At 47.7% G+C, this 18,494-nt stretch overlaps 7 protein-coding genes across 7 annotated transcripts; 3 read left to right on the top strand and 4 right to left on the bottom strand.

The window, feature by feature from the left end:
• Positions 1-906: 906 nt before the first annotated feature.
• On the top strand, positions 907-2,541 carry N7481_003178 (uncharacterized protein; the record flags this gene model as incomplete). The annotated part of the gene is made up of 2 exons (XM_057262397.1): positions 907-1,223; positions 1,281-2,541. 2 exons carry the CDS (start codon positions 907-909, stop codon positions 2,539-2,541), a joined length of 1,578 nt encoding a protein of 525 aa, XP_057124058.1.
• A 1,823-nt stretch (positions 2,542-4,364) lies between these two features.
• N7481_003177 (aromatic ring-hydroxylating oxygenase subunit alpha) lies at positions 4,365-5,655 on the bottom strand (the record flags this gene model as incomplete). Its single annotated transcript, XM_057262396.1, has 2 exons — positions 4,365-4,779; positions 4,829-5,655. The coding sequence occupies 2 exons, from the start codon at positions 5,653-5,655 to the stop codon at positions 4,365-4,367; spliced, it is 1,242 nt and encodes a 413-aa protein (XP_057124057.1).
• Positions 5,656-6,330: 675 nt separating this feature from the next.
• On the bottom strand, positions 6,331-6,885 carry N7481_003176 (GNAT family N-acetyltransferase; the record flags this gene model as incomplete). Its single annotated transcript, XM_057262395.1, has 1 exon — positions 6,331-6,885. One exon carries the CDS (start codon positions 6,883-6,885, stop codon positions 6,331-6,333), a length of 555 nt encoding a protein of 184 aa, XP_057124056.1.
• A 924-nt stretch (positions 6,886-7,809) lies between these two features.
• N7481_003175 (putative proline racemase) lies at positions 7,810-9,000 on the top strand (the record flags this gene model as incomplete). Its single annotated transcript, XM_057262394.1, has 1 exon — positions 7,810-9,000. The coding sequence occupies one exon, from the start codon at positions 7,810-7,812 to the stop codon at positions 8,998-9,000; it is 1,191 nt and encodes a 396-aa protein (XP_057124055.1).
• A 1,562-nt stretch (positions 9,001-10,562) lies between these two features.
• On the top strand, positions 10,563-12,008 carry N7481_003174 (uncharacterized protein; the record flags this gene model as incomplete). The annotated part of the gene is made up of 1 exon (XM_057262393.1): positions 10,563-12,008. The coding sequence occupies one exon, from the start codon at positions 10,563-10,565 to the stop codon at positions 12,006-12,008; it is 1,446 nt and encodes a 481-aa protein (XP_057124054.1).
• A 308-nt stretch (positions 12,009-12,316) lies between these two features.
• On the bottom strand, positions 12,317-13,324 carry N7481_003173 (ankyrin repeat domain-containing protein; the record flags this gene model as incomplete). The annotated part of the gene is made up of 1 exon (XM_057262392.1): positions 12,317-13,324. The coding sequence occupies one exon, from the start codon at positions 13,322-13,324 to the stop codon at positions 12,317-12,319; it is 1,008 nt and encodes a 335-aa protein (XP_057124053.1).
• Positions 13,325-14,003: 679 nt separating this feature from the next.
• On the bottom strand, positions 14,004-14,797 carry N7481_003172 (glycoside hydrolase family 128 protein; the record flags this gene model as incomplete). The annotated part of the gene is given in 2 exon segments (XM_057262391.1): positions 14,004-14,723; positions 14,735-14,797. 2 exon segments carry the CDS (start codon positions 14,795-14,797, stop codon positions 14,004-14,006), a joined length of 783 nt encoding a protein of 260 aa, XP_057124052.1.
• Positions 14,798-18,494: the final 3,697 nt, after the last annotated feature.

The raw sequence follows: 18,494 nt of genomic DNA, 5'->3' as shown, positions 1-18,494 counted from the left end.
CGAAGCTAGTAGCTACGTTTGGCAGGGCTGGGCGGGGATCATTATTTAATTCAGAATTTCCCTTTCTACCGGAGTCATCAGACACATATTACTAATGTGTCTCGGCGATTCCGAATTGAATATATCTTCCAATTTCAACCAACGTTGTAACGTAATTCCCGCTCGAGTGAGCCACCCGGCCGTGTGGGCCACCCCAAAACACATAGTAAATTCCATTTTCTGTCCCTCTATATTTCAACCACCAATTATCAATTTTGTCTGGTTTTAAGTATATGTACTTTTATATACGCAAAGTTATAATATATCTTGATACTAAGATATTCAGCTCAATACTTTATTGCCTTACTGTAAAATACAGAGTAATTTAGACATTTAAGCAATAAATATGTATACCTCCACCTTTAATTGCCTTATTGCTTTCATACTCTATAAACTAGTTACAGATACTATTCAGACTAAATAGGTTTAACTTCCCATTTAAATTACGCGTGGTTGTTGAGATATGAAGTTGTAATTCATTGCATTTACTATGTGTTTTGGGGTGGCCCACACGGCCGGGTGGCTCACTCGAGCGGGAATTACGTTAGTTAACTAGTAGTTGGTAGCCTCAGGCACGAAGTGCTGAGTCATCCCACATCTAGATAGTCTGAGTCGCAGAGGGTAGCCTCATTCCATCACCATCTCTCATTCATTCGTGCCCTCTGTTCAGTATTACCAAACCGCCTACGCGCCGCTAGTCCATTCGAGCCTATTTTGACCATTTTTCTCAATTCTATCTTCGACAGGATCCTTGGGGTGTGAGCATGTGAGTCAATGCACAATCGCTCTTCACCACTTTTAGCCGCATCAACATTGACATATTGAACGACAGGAGCTTTCGTCTTGGAAGCGCACCAAATATTTGAAATGTCCGCAAAATCGAGTTCCGATGGAGTGTTCCTCTACCGCAACTTTGATCTTCAAGCGCTTTGCCGTCGAGCGAGTGCACTACGACAGGGCATTCCGTGTGCTTGCGATCCCGAACAACATCCTGCCTCGGGGAGTTTTAACTGGGCCGTCTTCATTTCATTTGAAGACGGAGTACAATGGGTAGTCCGAGTCCCACACTTGAGATCCTTCATGCCAGATGAACAGGCAGAAAAGTTACTTGCAAGCGAAGCTGCCACGCTACGATACCTCAAAGCTCATAGTGACATTCCAGTTCCAGAGGTATACGACTACTGGTAATGGGTACTCCTATCCCAAATCCCACTTTTCTGGTCCTAACATACACACAATAGTGCTTCCTCCGATAACGACATCGGTGTTCCATTCATCTTTATGAGTGAAGCACCTGGACGGCCACTATCGAAAGTTTGGAAAGCATTCGACGCTTTTCAACCTTGCCTGGAGACCGCTAAGAAGGCCAAAATACTTTCCCAACTCGGTGCTATTAGCTGGAAGCTTTCACAGTTGCGTTTCGATAAAATCGGGTCACTCTTCGAAGAGGCTGGGTCCTTTGAACTCAAGGAATGTCTTTCGCGTGGTCACATGTTGCATGGCCGATATCTGCTGGAAATACCACGGGGGCCTTTCGTTTCTGAAACTGAGTTCTATGACAGCCTTGTTTCTGCACTCTCAGAGCATGCAGAGGGCCTACAAATCTCGCCCAACTGCTTCGTGGCGCCTATTCCCACGCCGGGCGAGTACCAATCCAGTACACAATGCAAGAAGGCCGTGAACTTATGGAACGATTTCGTGACCGTCGGAAACAAGATTGACACGGCAAATAACAGAGTGGATTATGTCGTCGTGGCCGATGCTCTCCGCGATATCTTACGGACACTCGAACTCCCAGCTGTCAACCCTGGGACCTTTCCCTTGCACCACCCCGATCTGAGCGTCAATAACATATTTGTCGATGATGATTGTAATATTACGTGTCTTATCGATTGGGGCTTTGCATCATCCATCCCTGAGGCTATGCTTTTGACCATGCCGGGTTTACCGCAATACGGCGACGAACTTTGCTCAGAGTTGCAAACACCGTTCATAGATGGTTTTATTGCAGCTATTCCTGAATCTACGGACCAGAAATTATTCCAAAAATATCGCGAATCATTGGAGCTGGGTCAAGTTGCCTGGGCATTGAGTCGACTTCTCAGCCTCGACTCGATTCGTGATTACAACCTTTTTGCCACTGTCTGGCAATTTGCGCGTGGCTCTGGTCAAGACATGGGGCAATACTTCTTACAGCAGCGGTGTTTACCTCACTACATTAACCTTTACAATGAAGTTCAAGAAGAAGATCCTCCCATTTTGAAAATTGAAGAAGAAGAAAAAGACTATTTTCGGGACAGGGACTTCAGAAAAACAATCGCCATGAAGCTCACGCTAGTGTCCGATTGGAAACGACAATATGCCGCAAGTCAAGAACCGAGTCTCCGAGAAAATCTGTTTGTGGCTTCGCCAGAGTTGTGGAAATGGGTTCATCTGTTTGTGCAAGACTGGGAGGAGATGCTTGACATGTCGATTCCGAAAATAAGAGCCGAAAGCGAATAAGAACCGGGAGCGAATAAAACCGAAGGCGAACCAGAATCGCAGGTGAATCAGTATTGAAAGCGAAGGAGAATTCGCTCCACCGGGAATTCATATACTTTCCCGGTTTCGTCGTCTCTGACTTTCTCTAAATTAGACATCACATCACAGATTGTTTCTTTTGGGGGGGGAGAGCTCCATACTGCTTGCAATAATGTGCTTTTCGTACTCGAATCAATCGTACCTTCGCGCCATTCCGTTTCTGTGATTGATCAGTAAAGGCCTCGTTTTAAAGCAGGATATCGATTTTACCTACGTCCCACACGACAATACCAGACTAGATCACCCGCGTTGTAGTATGACTTCCTCTCTGAACCAGCCGGCGGATTTGGGAGATCTCGCGGATTCGGTGTGTCCCAGTAAGTGCGTTTCTTTGGCATGTTGTTCGGAACTGGGGGTAACTTTCAGAGCGAAGAAAGCTGTTGAACTGAGCGAGGGAAAGCGCTTGGTCTGAGAAAAGAGAGTGAGGGTGAGAGATGGATGGTGATGGGATGAGTGAGGGTCTCCAGAGCTGTCTTGGAAGGTGGGCATAGACTGACTAGGACCTGTTGCCTGGCATGAAGCCTTTACGCTCAGTACCTATGTAGTCGATCCTCAATGGCGATAATAGACCCAGTGTTTCCGCCAGGCTGACAGCATCCTCAAAATACCATTGTTCTTACCTGCGAGCCTTATGTAAATTTGGACAAAGATTCGGATTAGTGGATGCTGTAAATATCTATATAGCACCTGGAGAATATCTATAGTCAGGAGCACTGGCAGGAAGTACTGTGTTGGTTCCAGTATGTCAACTGTGTAGTAGATACTAGTACTAGCCGTTATTAGTAGTATTAGATATACAAACATTATACTAGTTAGTATCCTACTCAGCATCTTACCCAGTCATATATCCAGTTCCCTGAACTGTTAGGATCAAACAATCTATATAATTGCTTCAATGAGGGTGTCGCAGAGCCTTGGTCATTTTGGGACACTCCTAGGCTGCACTTGGTTTATTGCTTGCGGTTGAGGCCTACATGATGGAGGATGAAAATGGTGAAAGATGTAAATGAGGAAGGCAAAGGAGGGAGACTGATATAGGTAGACCTGGGAAGCCTGAGGCACTCGTCTGAACAATGGCCGCCATGGAGCGCCGTGACTATGAATACAATTAATCTTGCATTTCAATAGGCAGAGCATTAGATTTCCAATCTAGTTCTTTGGAGTAGCCTTCAAGTTTTACGGCATTTCTGACAGAAAGCCAGCACGGCGACCTGAATGCCTGCGGCACCCACGCCTTAACAATCAACAATCCGAAACAACAAAAGTCATATTGAACGATCATTTCGGAACAATGAGCGCCTGATTATCTACTCAGTGGACGGAAAGGGTACCGCTACAGATCATTAGACTGTCTAGGTTCCCTCACTATTCTTGCTTAATTCAAATGGCTACCTCATGAATGCTCAAAGGGCAATCACCTGCAGAGCTCCATGGCCAGACTGCTCTCCCTGGGCTTCCAGGAACCAAAGGAACTCCAAAGCAAGGAAATTGTGCTTCCCTGGCACAGTGGACTGAAGCAAACAAAAAGTCGCCAATGGAGTTACTGGATCATTGGTCACCACCTGAAATAGAATCATACTCCGCAATGATTCAGTCATACGTAATCTTCACTATCTAGGCAAAACATTTCCAATACTCATAACATAGATTCAACCTCATTCTAATAAGCTATAATGCATAACATGTCGCTAAACAGACAGGAATTAATTGAAGCCATTTTCTTAGCTTCCAAATTAGCATCCCTCTCACCAGGCCAGGACCGCTTGCTGAGGTCCACATGCCAGTCCCGCACACATCATCTCGTCCTTCTCACTCACTTGCGAATTGCCGGGGACCTTTTGTCTCGCCGGCCAAATTTCGTGTCCCTCGGCCTTCTCGCGTTCAAAATGCTCTGAAACCACATCCCGACATGTGCTTTGGAAAAAGATAGGCGCTTTCTCGTATTTCGGATGCAGCTGGCCATTGACGAAAACTCCACGGTCAAGATTCTTCTGTGCATTGTGGCAGAGCACCTTATCTTCCCTCATCACGCGCTCATATAGGTCGCTGATCCGCTTGAAGTCTTCCTCGGAGGAATCCCGATTTCGGTAAACCTCATACGCCATAGCCGAGGCTTTCGGGCCCTTGGGCATGAATTTCTGGATCATGATAAAATGCGGGCTGGACTCATTAGATTGATGCTTTGGTGGGAAGGTTTGGGAGTACTCACGAAACGACCATTGCGGTAGCGGGGAAGTAGTATGTACTAGCAGTGTATAGACCAGCAGCCTTCTGCTCTGGTGTGGATTCACAGTGGTGCTGAATATGGCCATCCTTGAGATCGCTGTCGAATGATTCAAGGTTCAGAATGTCCGGAATATCGGCATGTGTTGTCGGGCAATGGTAGCATTCGTTGAAGTTGTCGGCAAGGATCTTCCAGTTGAACTCGCCATCTAATTGATAACTGTGATCAAGATCGTAGTTGTCAAAGTTGTATGCTTTATAACGCTCCTGCTTGTCGACATTCGCAAAGTGCTCTTCCCATGAAACTTCCGGTGTCTCCTTCGCGTCCATGTTGATCCAGATAAATCCGTTCACGTCAACCTTGACATGGATCTTGAAAAGCCCGTTATCCTCCTTTTTCAAGTCTTCCTTGAACCCCGTGGCCTTGGCGAGTTTGCCATTGAGTCCGTAGGACCACCCGTGATATCTGCAGGACAGAATCTTCGAATTTCCTTGTCCCTCCTTTTCAATCACGGGATAGGCGCGGTGTCTGCAGACATTGTGGAAGGCGTTGATATTGTCCTGACGATCCCGAGTAAGAATAAAGTCATAACCCGCCATCTCGTAGCGGAGCCAGTCGCCCGTGTTCTTCAGTCGAGAGCTGTGTGTGATGAAAATCCATCTCCGGGAAAAGATCGCACGGCGTTCGAGCTCGTACATTTCCGGAGATGTATACCATGATGCTGGCAGAGCCCGAATTGGTGTTTCGTCGACAGGCTCCTTCGTAGGAGGTGCGTCCTTGCCGAAGCCGAGATAGTGAAGCATTGATGACATAGCGATCTTGAGATCTGAATTAGAGATAAAACTGTATTTGCTTGATTCTCTGGTAGAGTTATTTTGTGGCGAATGCGATCACTTCTTTATAGATCAAACAGCAGTATTGAAGTCTAAACAGTGCTCATGTGGTCTGCAACCCGATTTAGAGTTGCCATGCGCAAACCCGCCCTGGCGAGCTTCCGATTGGGCAAGGCAACCCTATCTCGCGCGTTCAATTACCCAGATTAGGCACAGGACCCACCAAATCAACACTACGGTATTGGATACCGAGCATATATGATAATCCAAGGTATTCGGTTGTTGCGAATTGGCCACTAGCTCATCTATAGACCCAAAGCTCCACACACAAAGCCTGAATACAACCCCCGCAATCATTATGACGATAAAACAACTCCACAAGACTACAACTCTGGGGAATGTTACCAGTTGGCATCTTTGATCATCGGATAACCCGTTATCTCTTCATTGGTAGCACAAACCCCAAACCCGACACTCCCGGCATCTCAACCGACAGCCGCCGCCGTGCGATGGTTTTCTAAATCCGTCCCGGATTTGGAATCCAAACCCACTGAACTCAAAATCCATGTTGTACGCGCCGCGTGATCGGACCAACCCCGATACTATTCTCATATATCTACCCAACAAAGCCACCAAATTAGAAATCTCCTCCTTTCACGCATCCAATGGGCTTATCGATTTCTCAAATTGAACAAAGACAAGGTCCTCTGGCAGATCGAGATCACTATATGCATCGCGGGGGAATGGCTTCGTCTCTCCGGTCTTCAAATAGCCACGTCGGAGGTACCACGAAATGAGCTCCTGACGCGTAGACAGAGCATCTAGACCTAGTCTTGTGACGCCCCAAGTCCGCTGGCAATATTCTTCGGCGTACGCAAGAACTTGTCGGCCCAGCCCTGCCTGTTGCCACCGCTGGTCTACAGCCAGCATAAAGATACGGGCGAGATCAGGGTCAAGTTTCGAGACGGCAATAGTCGCCACCATATTCCCGGCCTTGTTGGAAGCTATCAGGAAGTCGCTGTCAAGCTCGGTGACTGTCTTGGCGATGTGGGCGATGTCGACTGTAAAGCGCGAATTGATGGCCATATCGGCAACCCATCCTTGCCTGGTATCTTCGGCACGAAATGCGGCCTGAATCAGTTGTTGGATAGCGGATGCATCATCTGCGCTGGCAGTGCGGAAATTGAGGATCTCGGGGATGTCGGCCATTGCCGATGAAATTTGAGAGGCGGGTGGAGTGTTTCTCCCCGCGACGATTGTAAGTGGTGCGACCTCGGGAACCAATGTAATTTCCGGTTAGGTATGCATTAAATCAATTTGAGGGAGCCGGTTGATATTTATGTTCTGCTGAGCAAGTGTTGTGTTCACGCCTTTGGGGGTTGTCAGAAGATGTGAGACATGTTAATGGCAGGGCGTGCTGGCCAATAGGACGCCCTTGGGATGACAATGCCACCCTATCGTCAGCTAAGCTTGATCTGTACACTGCGGGGGCCATCATCAATCCCATTCCCACTACTCTTTCCTTGAAGGCATTGATTGTAAGAATGTCGTTATTCTTTTGCGCGATTTTACACAATTGATCTAATACCGACCTTTCCCATTCCAAAGGAATAAATTGCTACATGGTGTTGCATTCAATGGATTTCGCTCGGCGCACCTCTTGATCAGAAGAGTAAATGTTTAATATACCCTCTTCAGAGCATAATACTGTTGACTGCATTGTTCAAGGAGAGGTTGAGGATGATATTCAAAATGTCGGAGTGTGAGGGAATCAACATTTTTGGAAAACAGGTAAAAAGCCTACAATCAAGAGCCATGCAATCGCAAAAATTTTGCACGGCAATCTTTGAAGTTCGATAGACATTTTCGCTCGAGGTGGCTTTTTTAACGCTATGGTGGTCCGAGTCGCCGAGCGATATCGCAAGCGTCGTCGGATGGCCCATCCGCGATGCATCATCCGTTCCGACGAGTCCCACTTTCAACGTGGGGAAGGGATTCCAAGGTTCATGAGTCATTAGTAATTGACAACTCACGACGCTTCTTGTCCATGAATTAATCACACCAAGCCACCTTCCACGCCACCCATCCTTCACTTCAACACTGCGACTATCATCGCCGTTTAGCTTCGCCACCATGGATGTCGTTCAGCAACTCGAACAGAATGGCGCGATCAAGTGCATTGACATGCACACCACTGGAGAGCCAACTCGCATCATCTACTCCGGCTTCCCTCACTTGACAGGAACTCTTCTCGAGCAGCGTGACCAAGCGAAGAGTCAATATGACAATATTCGAAAGCGTCTCATGTTGGAGCCTCGCGGACACTATGACATGTACGGAGCGATCATCATTCCAGAAACCGAACTGGTTCATTCCGGAGAGGCGCATATTGGAACTTTGTTCACGCACAACAGTGGTTTCTCCACCATGTGTGGACATGCCACGATTGCCCTCGGTCGGTTCTTGGTTGACACTCATGATCTCACGGTCTTTCCACGACGAAATGATTTGAAACCGGATCTTGCTGCTCGCGAGGTCAAGGTCAACATTCATGCGCCATGCGGCCTTGTGCGCGTTACAGTTCCTACATCCGAGGATGGTCAAAAGTCCGATCCCTCTCGCCCTGTTAGATTTCTGTCGACGCCAGCGTACTGCGCTGCTACGAACTTACAGGTGCCTATCCCTGCTGAGGTGAGGTGGCCAGAGCTTGGTGACAAAGGGTCCATCGAGCTCGATATTTCATACGGTGGCGCATTTTACGCGTTGGTCGATATACACGAGCTCGGATTCTCGACTGGCTTGCGTAACTTCAACCTCGACTCTGTCACTCTCGCTGTGAAAAAGTTGAAGCGACATCTCGAAACAGATCCGCAAGTCCGCAAAGCTTTGCAGCATCCCGAGGACGAGAGACTATCATTTTTATATTCCGTTATGGTAGTTGATCATGAAATTGGGTTCAGGCCTGGCGGTGTTGCAGGGGCAGAGACAGGTCTATGCTACTTTGCCGGTGACCAGATTGACCGATCTCCCACGGGATCATGTGTCGCAGCACGAATGGCAGTAGCTCATGAAAAGAAATTAAGAGTCAAGGGCGAATCATGGGCATATAACTCACTTGTTTCGAACCACTTCAACACTGGAGCTTTCACCGCAAAGATTGTGGATGAGGGTATCCCAATAGAAGGCCAGAATAGCGAAACACGACATGGTGTGGTGATTAATGTTCAGGGAAATGCTTATTATACAGGTACCCTCTCCTTTGTTATCGAGGAGAATGACTTGATAAGTGAGAGTGGGTTTGTTTTGCAGACTTGTACCCAGTGAGGGCACCTGGGCAATCTCCCAATCTCCAGATGTCAGCCTATTATATTACATCCAGAACTCATTGCTACCAACCCCACAATTTTTCCAGATCGGCCCCATTCAAAATTTCCAACTGCTGTGCGAGACTCAGTATCTGTGTATGGCTAGGCCGATATATTCTATGGTTCTGATCCATTCATAGACGGAGTCGTAGGGTGTAAAATTCAACAAGCTGCGAGTCATCTCTGCTGTGAGCAAAGGGCTTGTTCGATCTGTCTTCCTTCTCTTCGTCTTACTTCCTTGACCCTTTTACACTTGAATTGAAATAAAATTGTTGTCTATTTTGCTACTTGATCGCAGAAAATTGGACGGGATGGAAGTGATTCTAGATCTCGCAGATTCGGTCTTGTTCCGAAGCGATCCACATCATATTCGATGATGGCCTGGGAAATTCATCCTCAGATCATACATGCCGACTGATCCAGTGGCCCAACACGGTGGCTCGGTGAAATTCCTTCCCATCAAAATAGCCGTATACTATTTGAAAAAGCAATAAGGCTTGAAAAAAAAGAAAAAAAGAGGAAGCGATGCTCTTTGAGATGGCTACAATAAGGGCTGCGGGCGCGCTCTTCACGTCACGTGATATGGGAGCAGTCCGTTCCAAGTTTATCAGTCGGCAATTTATTCCTAGTGATGGTGATGCCTCCAGGTCATGGGATGCACATCTGGTCATGTAATATCAGATCCGAGATATTTTATCAATTCGTTTCAAGTCAACGAAAAGAAAATGAGATTATATCCTGGTGACAGAGATATGGGCTTTAAGAACGAATAAATAACAGCATATCCATTGAGTTAGCCCATTCACATCATCAAAAAATGAGTCCGAGGTCTTCCGGGTCATGAGAAAAAAAGCAACCGAGAAATTCTCGGTCATGACCTCAGGACCCTAGATGCCATCATTTTCTTTTTTTTGGAAAAAGCGAGGCGTCCCGTCTCGGCACTGGGCGCCTAACACCACTTCAAACTTGACTGAGATGTGATGACGATGATTGCAGTGGTTGCATCATTGAAAGGGCGATTGTAATCCGTTCAAGTTGGCAATTTCTCAACGCTGCGTCCGTTCAAGTTTATATATAAAGCTATCTTCGATTCTATTTATACCTAGGTATAAGGTATGTCTAGTGACCGCTGGGGGAAGCTTGAATTTGAACCGCAGGTCATCGGCTTGACCCAGATTACTTAAAGCAAATGTCAAGTTGTAATTGGGACTTGCCACTTCAACTTTGCGCCATTGGTTGAAACCTTATACTACTAGTCAATTACAGTGCCCCGCAGTCTAGTGCAATCGGGTGCATGATGCCCAGGTGCTAGCAGTTTAGTTATATATTTCCTGTCTATTCTCAACGCTTTCCTTTCAAAATATTGCGCTACCTATTTCCATTGGTAGAACAGAGCAACTGAACTCCCTTGGCGTCATCACTCGACAAGGAATATTAGATTAGTACATGTGTCATCTCAAATTCACTTTTTTACCCCTCTCTAACCCTCATTTTCTCTATCATCGCAATCAATGCCCAACAATGCCTAGACAAGAAACACTCCATCTGCATCCCCTTGGCTGGGAGAATGATCTCGAAGAGGAGCGCTTCAAGGTTTCTACTCTTGACTACCTGACCGGTCTCACATACTGCAATTTTGCAATCTTCTTCCGATTAAAAGATGGCGACAAGGAAAAAGCGGTCGATGTTTTAAAGGCCGCCCTTGAGCGAACTCTGAGCCAAGCCCGAATTCTCTGTGGAACCATTGAGAAAGATCAGTCCGGGGGTCACTCCTTTGTGAAGAAGAAAGAAAGCACGGTGCGATTTATCGTCCAGTGGCTCGACGCCCCCGAGGACAGTGATTCATATCCCTCGTTTGACGATATTGCCCAGCAAAACTTTTGCAGCACTTCTCTACCCGACTTCAACGAATGGAGTATACCTCCCATGACATATGGTGATAAGCCCGAAGCCCATCCTGATCTTAGCCCTGAAGTAGCGGCCTACAAGGCAAATTTTGTCCGGGGAGGACTAGTCTTCATCATGGCTCATCATCATTATGCAAACGATGTGATGGGATGGGCAGGTCTTACACATCAACTGGCTGAGAATTCCCATGCGATCGTCAATCAAACATCTTTTCCCCCGTGGGACTCTTCATGCCTAGACGTGTCACGCCTAACTAAGCCCATGGTGCCGGAAGAATTCCGAATCGATGGGCCCCCCATGCCAGAGCGTCATCTCGACCATATCACTGCTGAAATGCTCCTTTTCCACCTGCCGAAAAGCAAAGCAGCGGAGCTGAAACGGCTTGCGTCACCACCAGACGGATCTCGAATTTCCACCTACGACGCCTTTTCCGCCTACCTATGGCGCACCGTCAGTCGACTACGGGCACCCGTCTTCAAGCCAGATCTCTCGGCGCCGCTATTTTGGTCTGAAGCAGTTGACATGCGACGCCGTATGCACAGCCCCAAGGTTCACTCCCGGGTTCAACAAAATGTGATGTCTGCTGCGCTTTCAGACAGAGTTTCTGTAACTGCGCCCGTGGCGGCAGAGGTAATTTCTGAATGGCCGTTATGGAAACTCGCTTTTCACATTCGACAGATGACCAATAGTACGACCCAAGAAGCCCTTGACAGATCTCTTGATGCCATCGCAAATATACGCGACAAAACGGCGTTGAATATCCGGATCACCTCGTATCCGCCCATGTCGATTCTGCAAACAGATCATCGCAATGCTAATATCACGGGAGCTGATTTTGGATTTGCAAGGCCTGTGATATATCGCGTTCTCGTGGATAGCATCACGCAGGGTGTTAATATCATCTACCCCCCGCGTGCTTCGCCTCCGGACACCGATGAAGGACCGGAGTTTTCGATATCGTATGAGAAGAGCCTTAAACAAGCACTTATTGATGATCCTGAGTGGAATAAGTATTTTGAGTATCGGGGGGTTGATGCGATCGATGCCAACGATCATTAATTTGCTTTGGGCAGATTAGCGAGAGAAGGTTGCGAGAAAAATTGTCTTCGCCCAGCAGGCAAGATTGGGCAGTTTTCTCCTTGTCATTAATTCCCAAGGATGTTCTTCAAAGGAGACTGGGCCAGTAATTGGAGTATCTCGGATATCCGTTAGTGGATTCTTTTGTAATCCCGCATCGGAGAATTGGAGGCATTGCGTTTGCTGGAAAATTATACTTGCTCTGGGAAACTAAATTATGGACCAACTACTCCGAGTCCGTACATCGATGCTGGACTAGAGCTTCAAAGACCATATAGTTGAAGTGCTCACTATACAGAGTCAGGAAGATGAGCACCGTGGTCCCGGAGCAACTGCTCAATTTCCGGAATGTCCATTCCATCCAATAATTCCAATGGGTGTGTCGGTGCCGTTCTGCATCTCAAATTCGGATCCGCTCCATGCTCGAGAAAAAGCTTTATCAGTTCCGCGCCGTGGCGGCCAAAATTGATTGCAACATGCAGTGGGGAATTTCCTTGATCATCAATAATGTTTGGATCTGCTCCATTCTCCAAAAGCCATCGAGAGTCATCTACATTCATCTCGCGCGTTGTCCCATGCAACGGAGTTCCCCCGTCCCCGCATCGAACATTCACATCGGCTCCTTGTGAAAGAAGTAGCTCTGCCATCTCACGATTTCCATACTGACTATCAACGGCCGTGTGTAGAGGGGTCGTCCAGACGAGTCTGTCCCATTCTGCCGCCTCGACTGGAACATGCGGCTTTGTATTCAAGCACGCTCCATGCTCGATCAGCAGCTTCACTATGTCTGGCTTTTGCGTTCTCACGGCGACGACTAGAGCGGTTTCTGCTCCCCTTGGAACAATCAAATCGATATCACATCCATATTCCAGGATTACTCGCACGACCTCTTCGCTGCTGTGCTCCACGGCGGTATGGAGGGGGGTCGAGATCGGGAAGCCACTTGTCTGACCCGCTCCATACTGAAGAAAGAGCTTGACTATTGGAGCATGGTGAAAGCAGATAGCGGAACGTAGTGGTGAATCAACAAAATTGACTGAATTAAGCTGTTGTAAGGAGCCTTTTGTTTTGTCGCGGGCTTGTATTTTCAATAACCGCTCAACACTTGTTGTGAGGCCGTGCTCGGCGCACCAGGACAATGCAGGAGCTCCGCGGTTGACATTTCGTTCATAGAGATAATTATTGAGCAAATTATGGAAGGATCGACATGCTCTGACTAGTGATGAAATGTCTTTTTCGCGCTCAATCTGTGTGCCTATCATGAAGATGACTTCGTTGGGTAGCTCACGGAAAGACATCTTCGCAACAGGTTGTATTGATACAGCAGTGTTGGAAATGGTTGTACGATCGAATTCTTGCGTTCGGACCCTGGAAAGTAACAGCGAAGTCCACCGGTCATGAAAGTAGGCGATTAAAACACCGCTTTCCAGGCCGCTAACTGAAATAGCCTTTCTAAGATTGGTTTAGATCGCCAGAACTGCCAAGATTCCACGGGATTCCATGAGGCGTTATGCTTTTATAACGCCGACTCAATCTTTGATAAGGAAAATTGAGTGGAGAAATTACGGAAAGCGGTAGAGCAAAATGTAAGGCATGAAGTTATGTTGTTGATCCTGAATATCTACTAGTAAATATAAGCCAGATCACATACAACGGCTACGGCTATTTTACGAGGTGAAACTTAAAGATCTTGAAACTTAAGAGAAAGAATTCTCGTATTGAACTCAACCCAGATATCTAATATGGACAAAGAAAGAAATGACAATCCAGATGAGACCCGTAAATGCGCCGAAACGCTGGAAGAGTGCCGGGATGCGCACATACCCGGTTTCATTCCTTGACGCCGAGAAAGAAAAAAACCCATCTTTGTTGCAGAATATGTCCATCACGAAATCATAACACCCTGACTCGGCCGATGCCGAGACTTCATTTCACCTCACCTCACACCTCATATGATCTTTGTTACAAAGAATCCCCTTAGTTGCAGTAGGTCTCACCGACAGAGTTGAGAGCTCCGTTGGAGAGAAGGTAGTTGTCGGCAGACATGAAGTAAGAGTAGCGAGTGACGGCAGCCTCATTGTCAAGGTAGGCCATAGCATCGGTGACGAAGCTGTTGGTGGTAGCCTGGTCGACGATACCACCGACATCAGCGGCGAGGGCGAACTCAGTGATCCAGACCTCGGAAAGAGAGTAGGTGCTAGCAGTGTCGATAGCCTGCTGAACGAAAGTCTTGAACTCATCGATGTTGTTGCCGTACCAGTGAACAGCGAGACCGGTGAGCTGGCAAGAAGAGCACGCGCTCAGGAAAGAGTTCATCCAGCTCAGACCCTGGCCGTCGTTGGTCGAGGAAGACACGGCGGGTGAGATGAGCTTGGCCTGGCCGGCGTAAGGGGTGATGTAGTTCTGGTAGTAGCTGGCAGCATCGGAGGCAGCCATGTTGGCCTGAGAAGCCATATCAGGCTCGTTGAAACCGAGGATGTACTCGCTGCCGCTGGACAGAGTAGTCTCGATGGCAGCGACCCAGCCGCCGAAGTCCCTGGCGCCCCAGAGCATGGGGACGAAGTCGACACCGGTGGGCATGCTGCCGGACAGGGACATGGCCCAGTTGTAAGCCCAGGCGACGTTTCCACTGCTGGTCATGGCGGGGACGGTGGAGATGTCATTGTAAGCGGCACCACGCTTGCTGGTGCTGCGCTTCTGGTCTTGACGGGGGCAGCCAGGGCGGAGGTGGCCATCAGGCCGGCAGTGAACAGCTTGGTGAAGGAAACCATTTTGATTGATTTACTGTTGTAGTTGGATTGATCCGAAAAATGAATGAGGATCGAAGGATTGGAATGATCAGAAGATCTAGAGAAGCCTGTTCTCGAAATGAATGAAGTTGATAAATGAAGGACTAGACCGTGCACGGCACAGGAACTAGGAAAGCAAAAGAGGACCGAAGACCGAAGGAATGAATGAATGTGTAAACCGAAGGAGAGAAGAAGAAAAGAACATCGGGGGGGAAAGGTGCTATTAAATGCACCGCAGATGCCCCTGCTCGTTGTGCGTCAAACCTACCAGCCAAACCACCCGACTGGAACCAGACCGTTCCTCATCCTCATTGTCCCTGGTGGTGGATCAGGGACAGAATCATCATTGGGCGCCACATGGGAATTTTCGCTGAATGAGGGGATTAGCTGTTTTACAGTATTTTTCTCTTCTTCAATGGCCCGCTAGGCCCAACCAGCATCGTCGAATCTAGGAATTACCGTGGTACGCAAGTCGGGGAGAAACCAGGGGGAGGCAAAGACGAGGCCTGACAGCCTGACACTGCACACCTATTGGTTCAAGCACCGGAGGGGCGCTTCACTTGATGCATTTTTTACTGAAGGTGGATCATTTGGACTTACTCCACGAGAGATCTAAAGTCCTCCACTCTGGATGTCTAGACCGTTGGCGGGGATAGCGACCAGCAGAGAGAGTTTTGCTAGTACAAAGATATCCAAGATCATATTTTTGGTAATTATGAGTTCACTGTGACCATATTCCTTTCATTCACCCAGTGTGGATATTAGTAATTCATGCAATGTCCCTAAATAGCAGCATCTAGGGGGGTTGGCGGTTAGGCAGGGGAGCCCATGAGTATTCACTCCCCTCGGCCATTTCAGGCACAGACCATGTGAATATGGATATTTAATATTAAACATGAATAATATTTATTCAACTCGGTGTGAGGTGGATCCGAGTACCACGGAACTGCTTGCGTGTACAGCATACGTGATTGGTGATCCAGTGGCGCTGGGATGTCGTTCCTTTGGTTCCGTTCAGGGCATTTGCTGTGATTGGCTGAAATGAGCTACAACCCTAACATTCGATTCTTTGGATCGCATTGAGGGGTTCTCCATTGACATTGCATCAGATCTAGACCAAAATATTGATTTATCTGGTCGTAATTTCCGAGTCGGATTCTTGGCCAAAGGGACATTGTTTCCAACCCCCCATAACTATTGATTCAGGAACAAAGGTAGAGGTACAGCCCTGTCAATGATTCAGCAATAATTGGATTAATCACAAGTACAGGTACCCTGCAGAATGGACGACTCCTGCAGGAGGCGCCACCACATGACGACATCCGCCAGTCACAGTAGCTCCGGCCTCCTCCTCCGATCGACGCCATTGTTTCACATTTGACTCCTCAGGGCTAGAGTCCCCGTCACCACACAATGGGGAACTGGGACCCATCAAAATGTACTCGTACAGTACTTTCTGCGCGCGCCAAATGAATCGCTCCTGAGACACCACTCTGGCCGGCGATCAGTCCCATTGCCCATGCCCTAGGGCATAACGCTAGCCAGGCGAAGCCTCGCCGGCGCACAAGACTGGGCATCCACTTGGCGGGTGGTGGGGAAGGTCTGGCCTCCCATCGACGTCAGGCCAAGATGAAGTCTTTTCGTCAGTGTGGCTCCGTTGTGTATCTGTACGAGTAATCCGTTCGTAACCCGGTGGGATGGATAGGATGGCGAACAAGTCGATTTTTTTTTCCCCATCTGCCGGTCGCTGACCGGTGGCTAGTTGGAGAACTGGTTACGATGCCCATTGGGGCGGCCAAGAACTTCTTGCTTCTCTTATAGGTTGTTTTTCTCTGGCCGGTGCTGGTGGCGGCTCAGGAACATTTGCCTCGAGACGTCTTCCACTGGGCAAACTTCCATGGTCGGCTCCAGGAACGTGGCTGACAGTTGAATATTGGATTTGACTCCAATGAACTCCGACTCTGCAATCACTGTAATCATTCAAATTTACCTCCTCTTGGCCTCTCGGCGACTTTTCAGCGTGAGGGGAACCGGCGACTGTGGGGGTGGCCATATTTCGATGAGATTCTCCCCTGATCTCCTCTGATCTCCCTTGGTCGCTGGAATCAAGCAGACCCGCGCTACGGAATACGAGTCCTTCGCCCCAAATGTTGTTGACTCGTCATACAGCGTACTAGTCGCAAACACTCTCTTCCTCCGCGTAGTTTAGGCACTACGCCAACGCCATTTAGGCCCCAGCCGGCAGGTCAGTCGGGAGGATCAATTAACTAGTGCCTTAGCGTGCTCTAATTTTAACAGCCCTCATAGTCCAGCCCGCCCTAGAACCTCTCCCAGCCTTCTAGTCTAGCCTCAAGCTTCATCCACCTGTCCTCGGGTATCGCCGAGATAGTCTCCTATTTTCTAGCTGATGGTACGATTCTCATTCAACCACTCTAATTTTTGAGAAGCTCCGGTGTATCCGGATGAAAGAAGCCCCTTTTCGCATCTAGACCGTGTTCAAAATCCAGGCTGATCGATAGATCGGGCGGGGATGCAGAATTGGAGATCTTCCCGCCCCCTTTTAAACCTGGCTGGTTTGCTGGGTGTTCGAGCGCTGGGCGGGTCGAGTTGATGTATGTATCATAGAGGGACTCGGAAGCTCGCATATTTATGTACACTTTGGGTCTTACTGTATGTACATATGATGCTGTTTATTATTCATGTACTCCGTAACACGCCTGCGGGCATAAACGCTCGCACTGGGTGTACAACAAATGTGAACTGGCCATACCGGGCAGCACCCAGGTATACCAACTCTTGCAAATGGATTCAACTTCACTAGTCCATACGCCTCGCTTGATTCTGACAGATATCTCTATTGGTTTTCTCTGTTTTACCGTCTCTGACGTCAATATTATGCTTAATGTAACCCAATCGTAACATTGTCAGAATTACTTGAAAAATATAGAAAATCAAATTGAACTGCTCCTCTTCTCGTAGTATCATGAAATTTTGAGACCCCCATTGCAGGCCTAGTCGTACGTGAGCAGTAACTTACGGTCCATGCTATCTCGGAAATAACCGATGTAGATGCCTTGTCCCTTTGTGTCTACATAGGGGCTGTGAGACAAGGTGAAAGTTCCTGAGCCCATGGGGGCTGGCCCCTATGGCGCCCGAATTTTATCATAGGAGCCCGTACATTGAACAACCAAAGATCAAAACACGGAACTTCTCACGTGGGGTTGTATCTGGTAATAGCAAATCTACAATTCCTGTCTCTCGATAGTAACATCCTACTAACTAATACTTTTCCTAAATTATCAATCCATGACTATGACGTAAATATCTCCAAGCTGATTGTTGCTCGATTATAGGTAACATCAATTCTGACGAAAGATTTGGCTTTTCATAGGAGGCTGCTAATAAGTACATGCTGATGGTTAGATATGGCACTGAAGCCTATCAAGAAGACAGCGAACCGGAAATCAGGCCGAGACTATGATGTTGTAGACTTGTGCGTAAAGCAAGATCCCCCATATTCATATCTAGACTTATGAGAAATCCTAGGATAACGGCTTATCATACCGATAGTACACTGTATAAATAACTTTCCTGTGAGAGTTGATACTAATTTTAGATGTATTATTCCGGATATATCCGATCAGAGAAGGTATCAGATCATGATGCAAGCCGCCAAATA

This window comes from Penicillium waksmanii (genome assembly GCF_028829765.1).
Source record: "Penicillium waksmanii strain IBT 27052 chromosome Unknown utg000004l:1.0-5674109.0:1.0-5678898.0, whole genome shotgun sequence".
In the NCBI taxonomy this organism is placed as follows: domain Eukaryota; kingdom Fungi; phylum Ascomycota; class Eurotiomycetes; order Eurotiales; family Aspergillaceae; genus Penicillium; species Penicillium waksmanii.
This window is presented reverse-complemented; position numbering and strand designations above follow the sequence as displayed.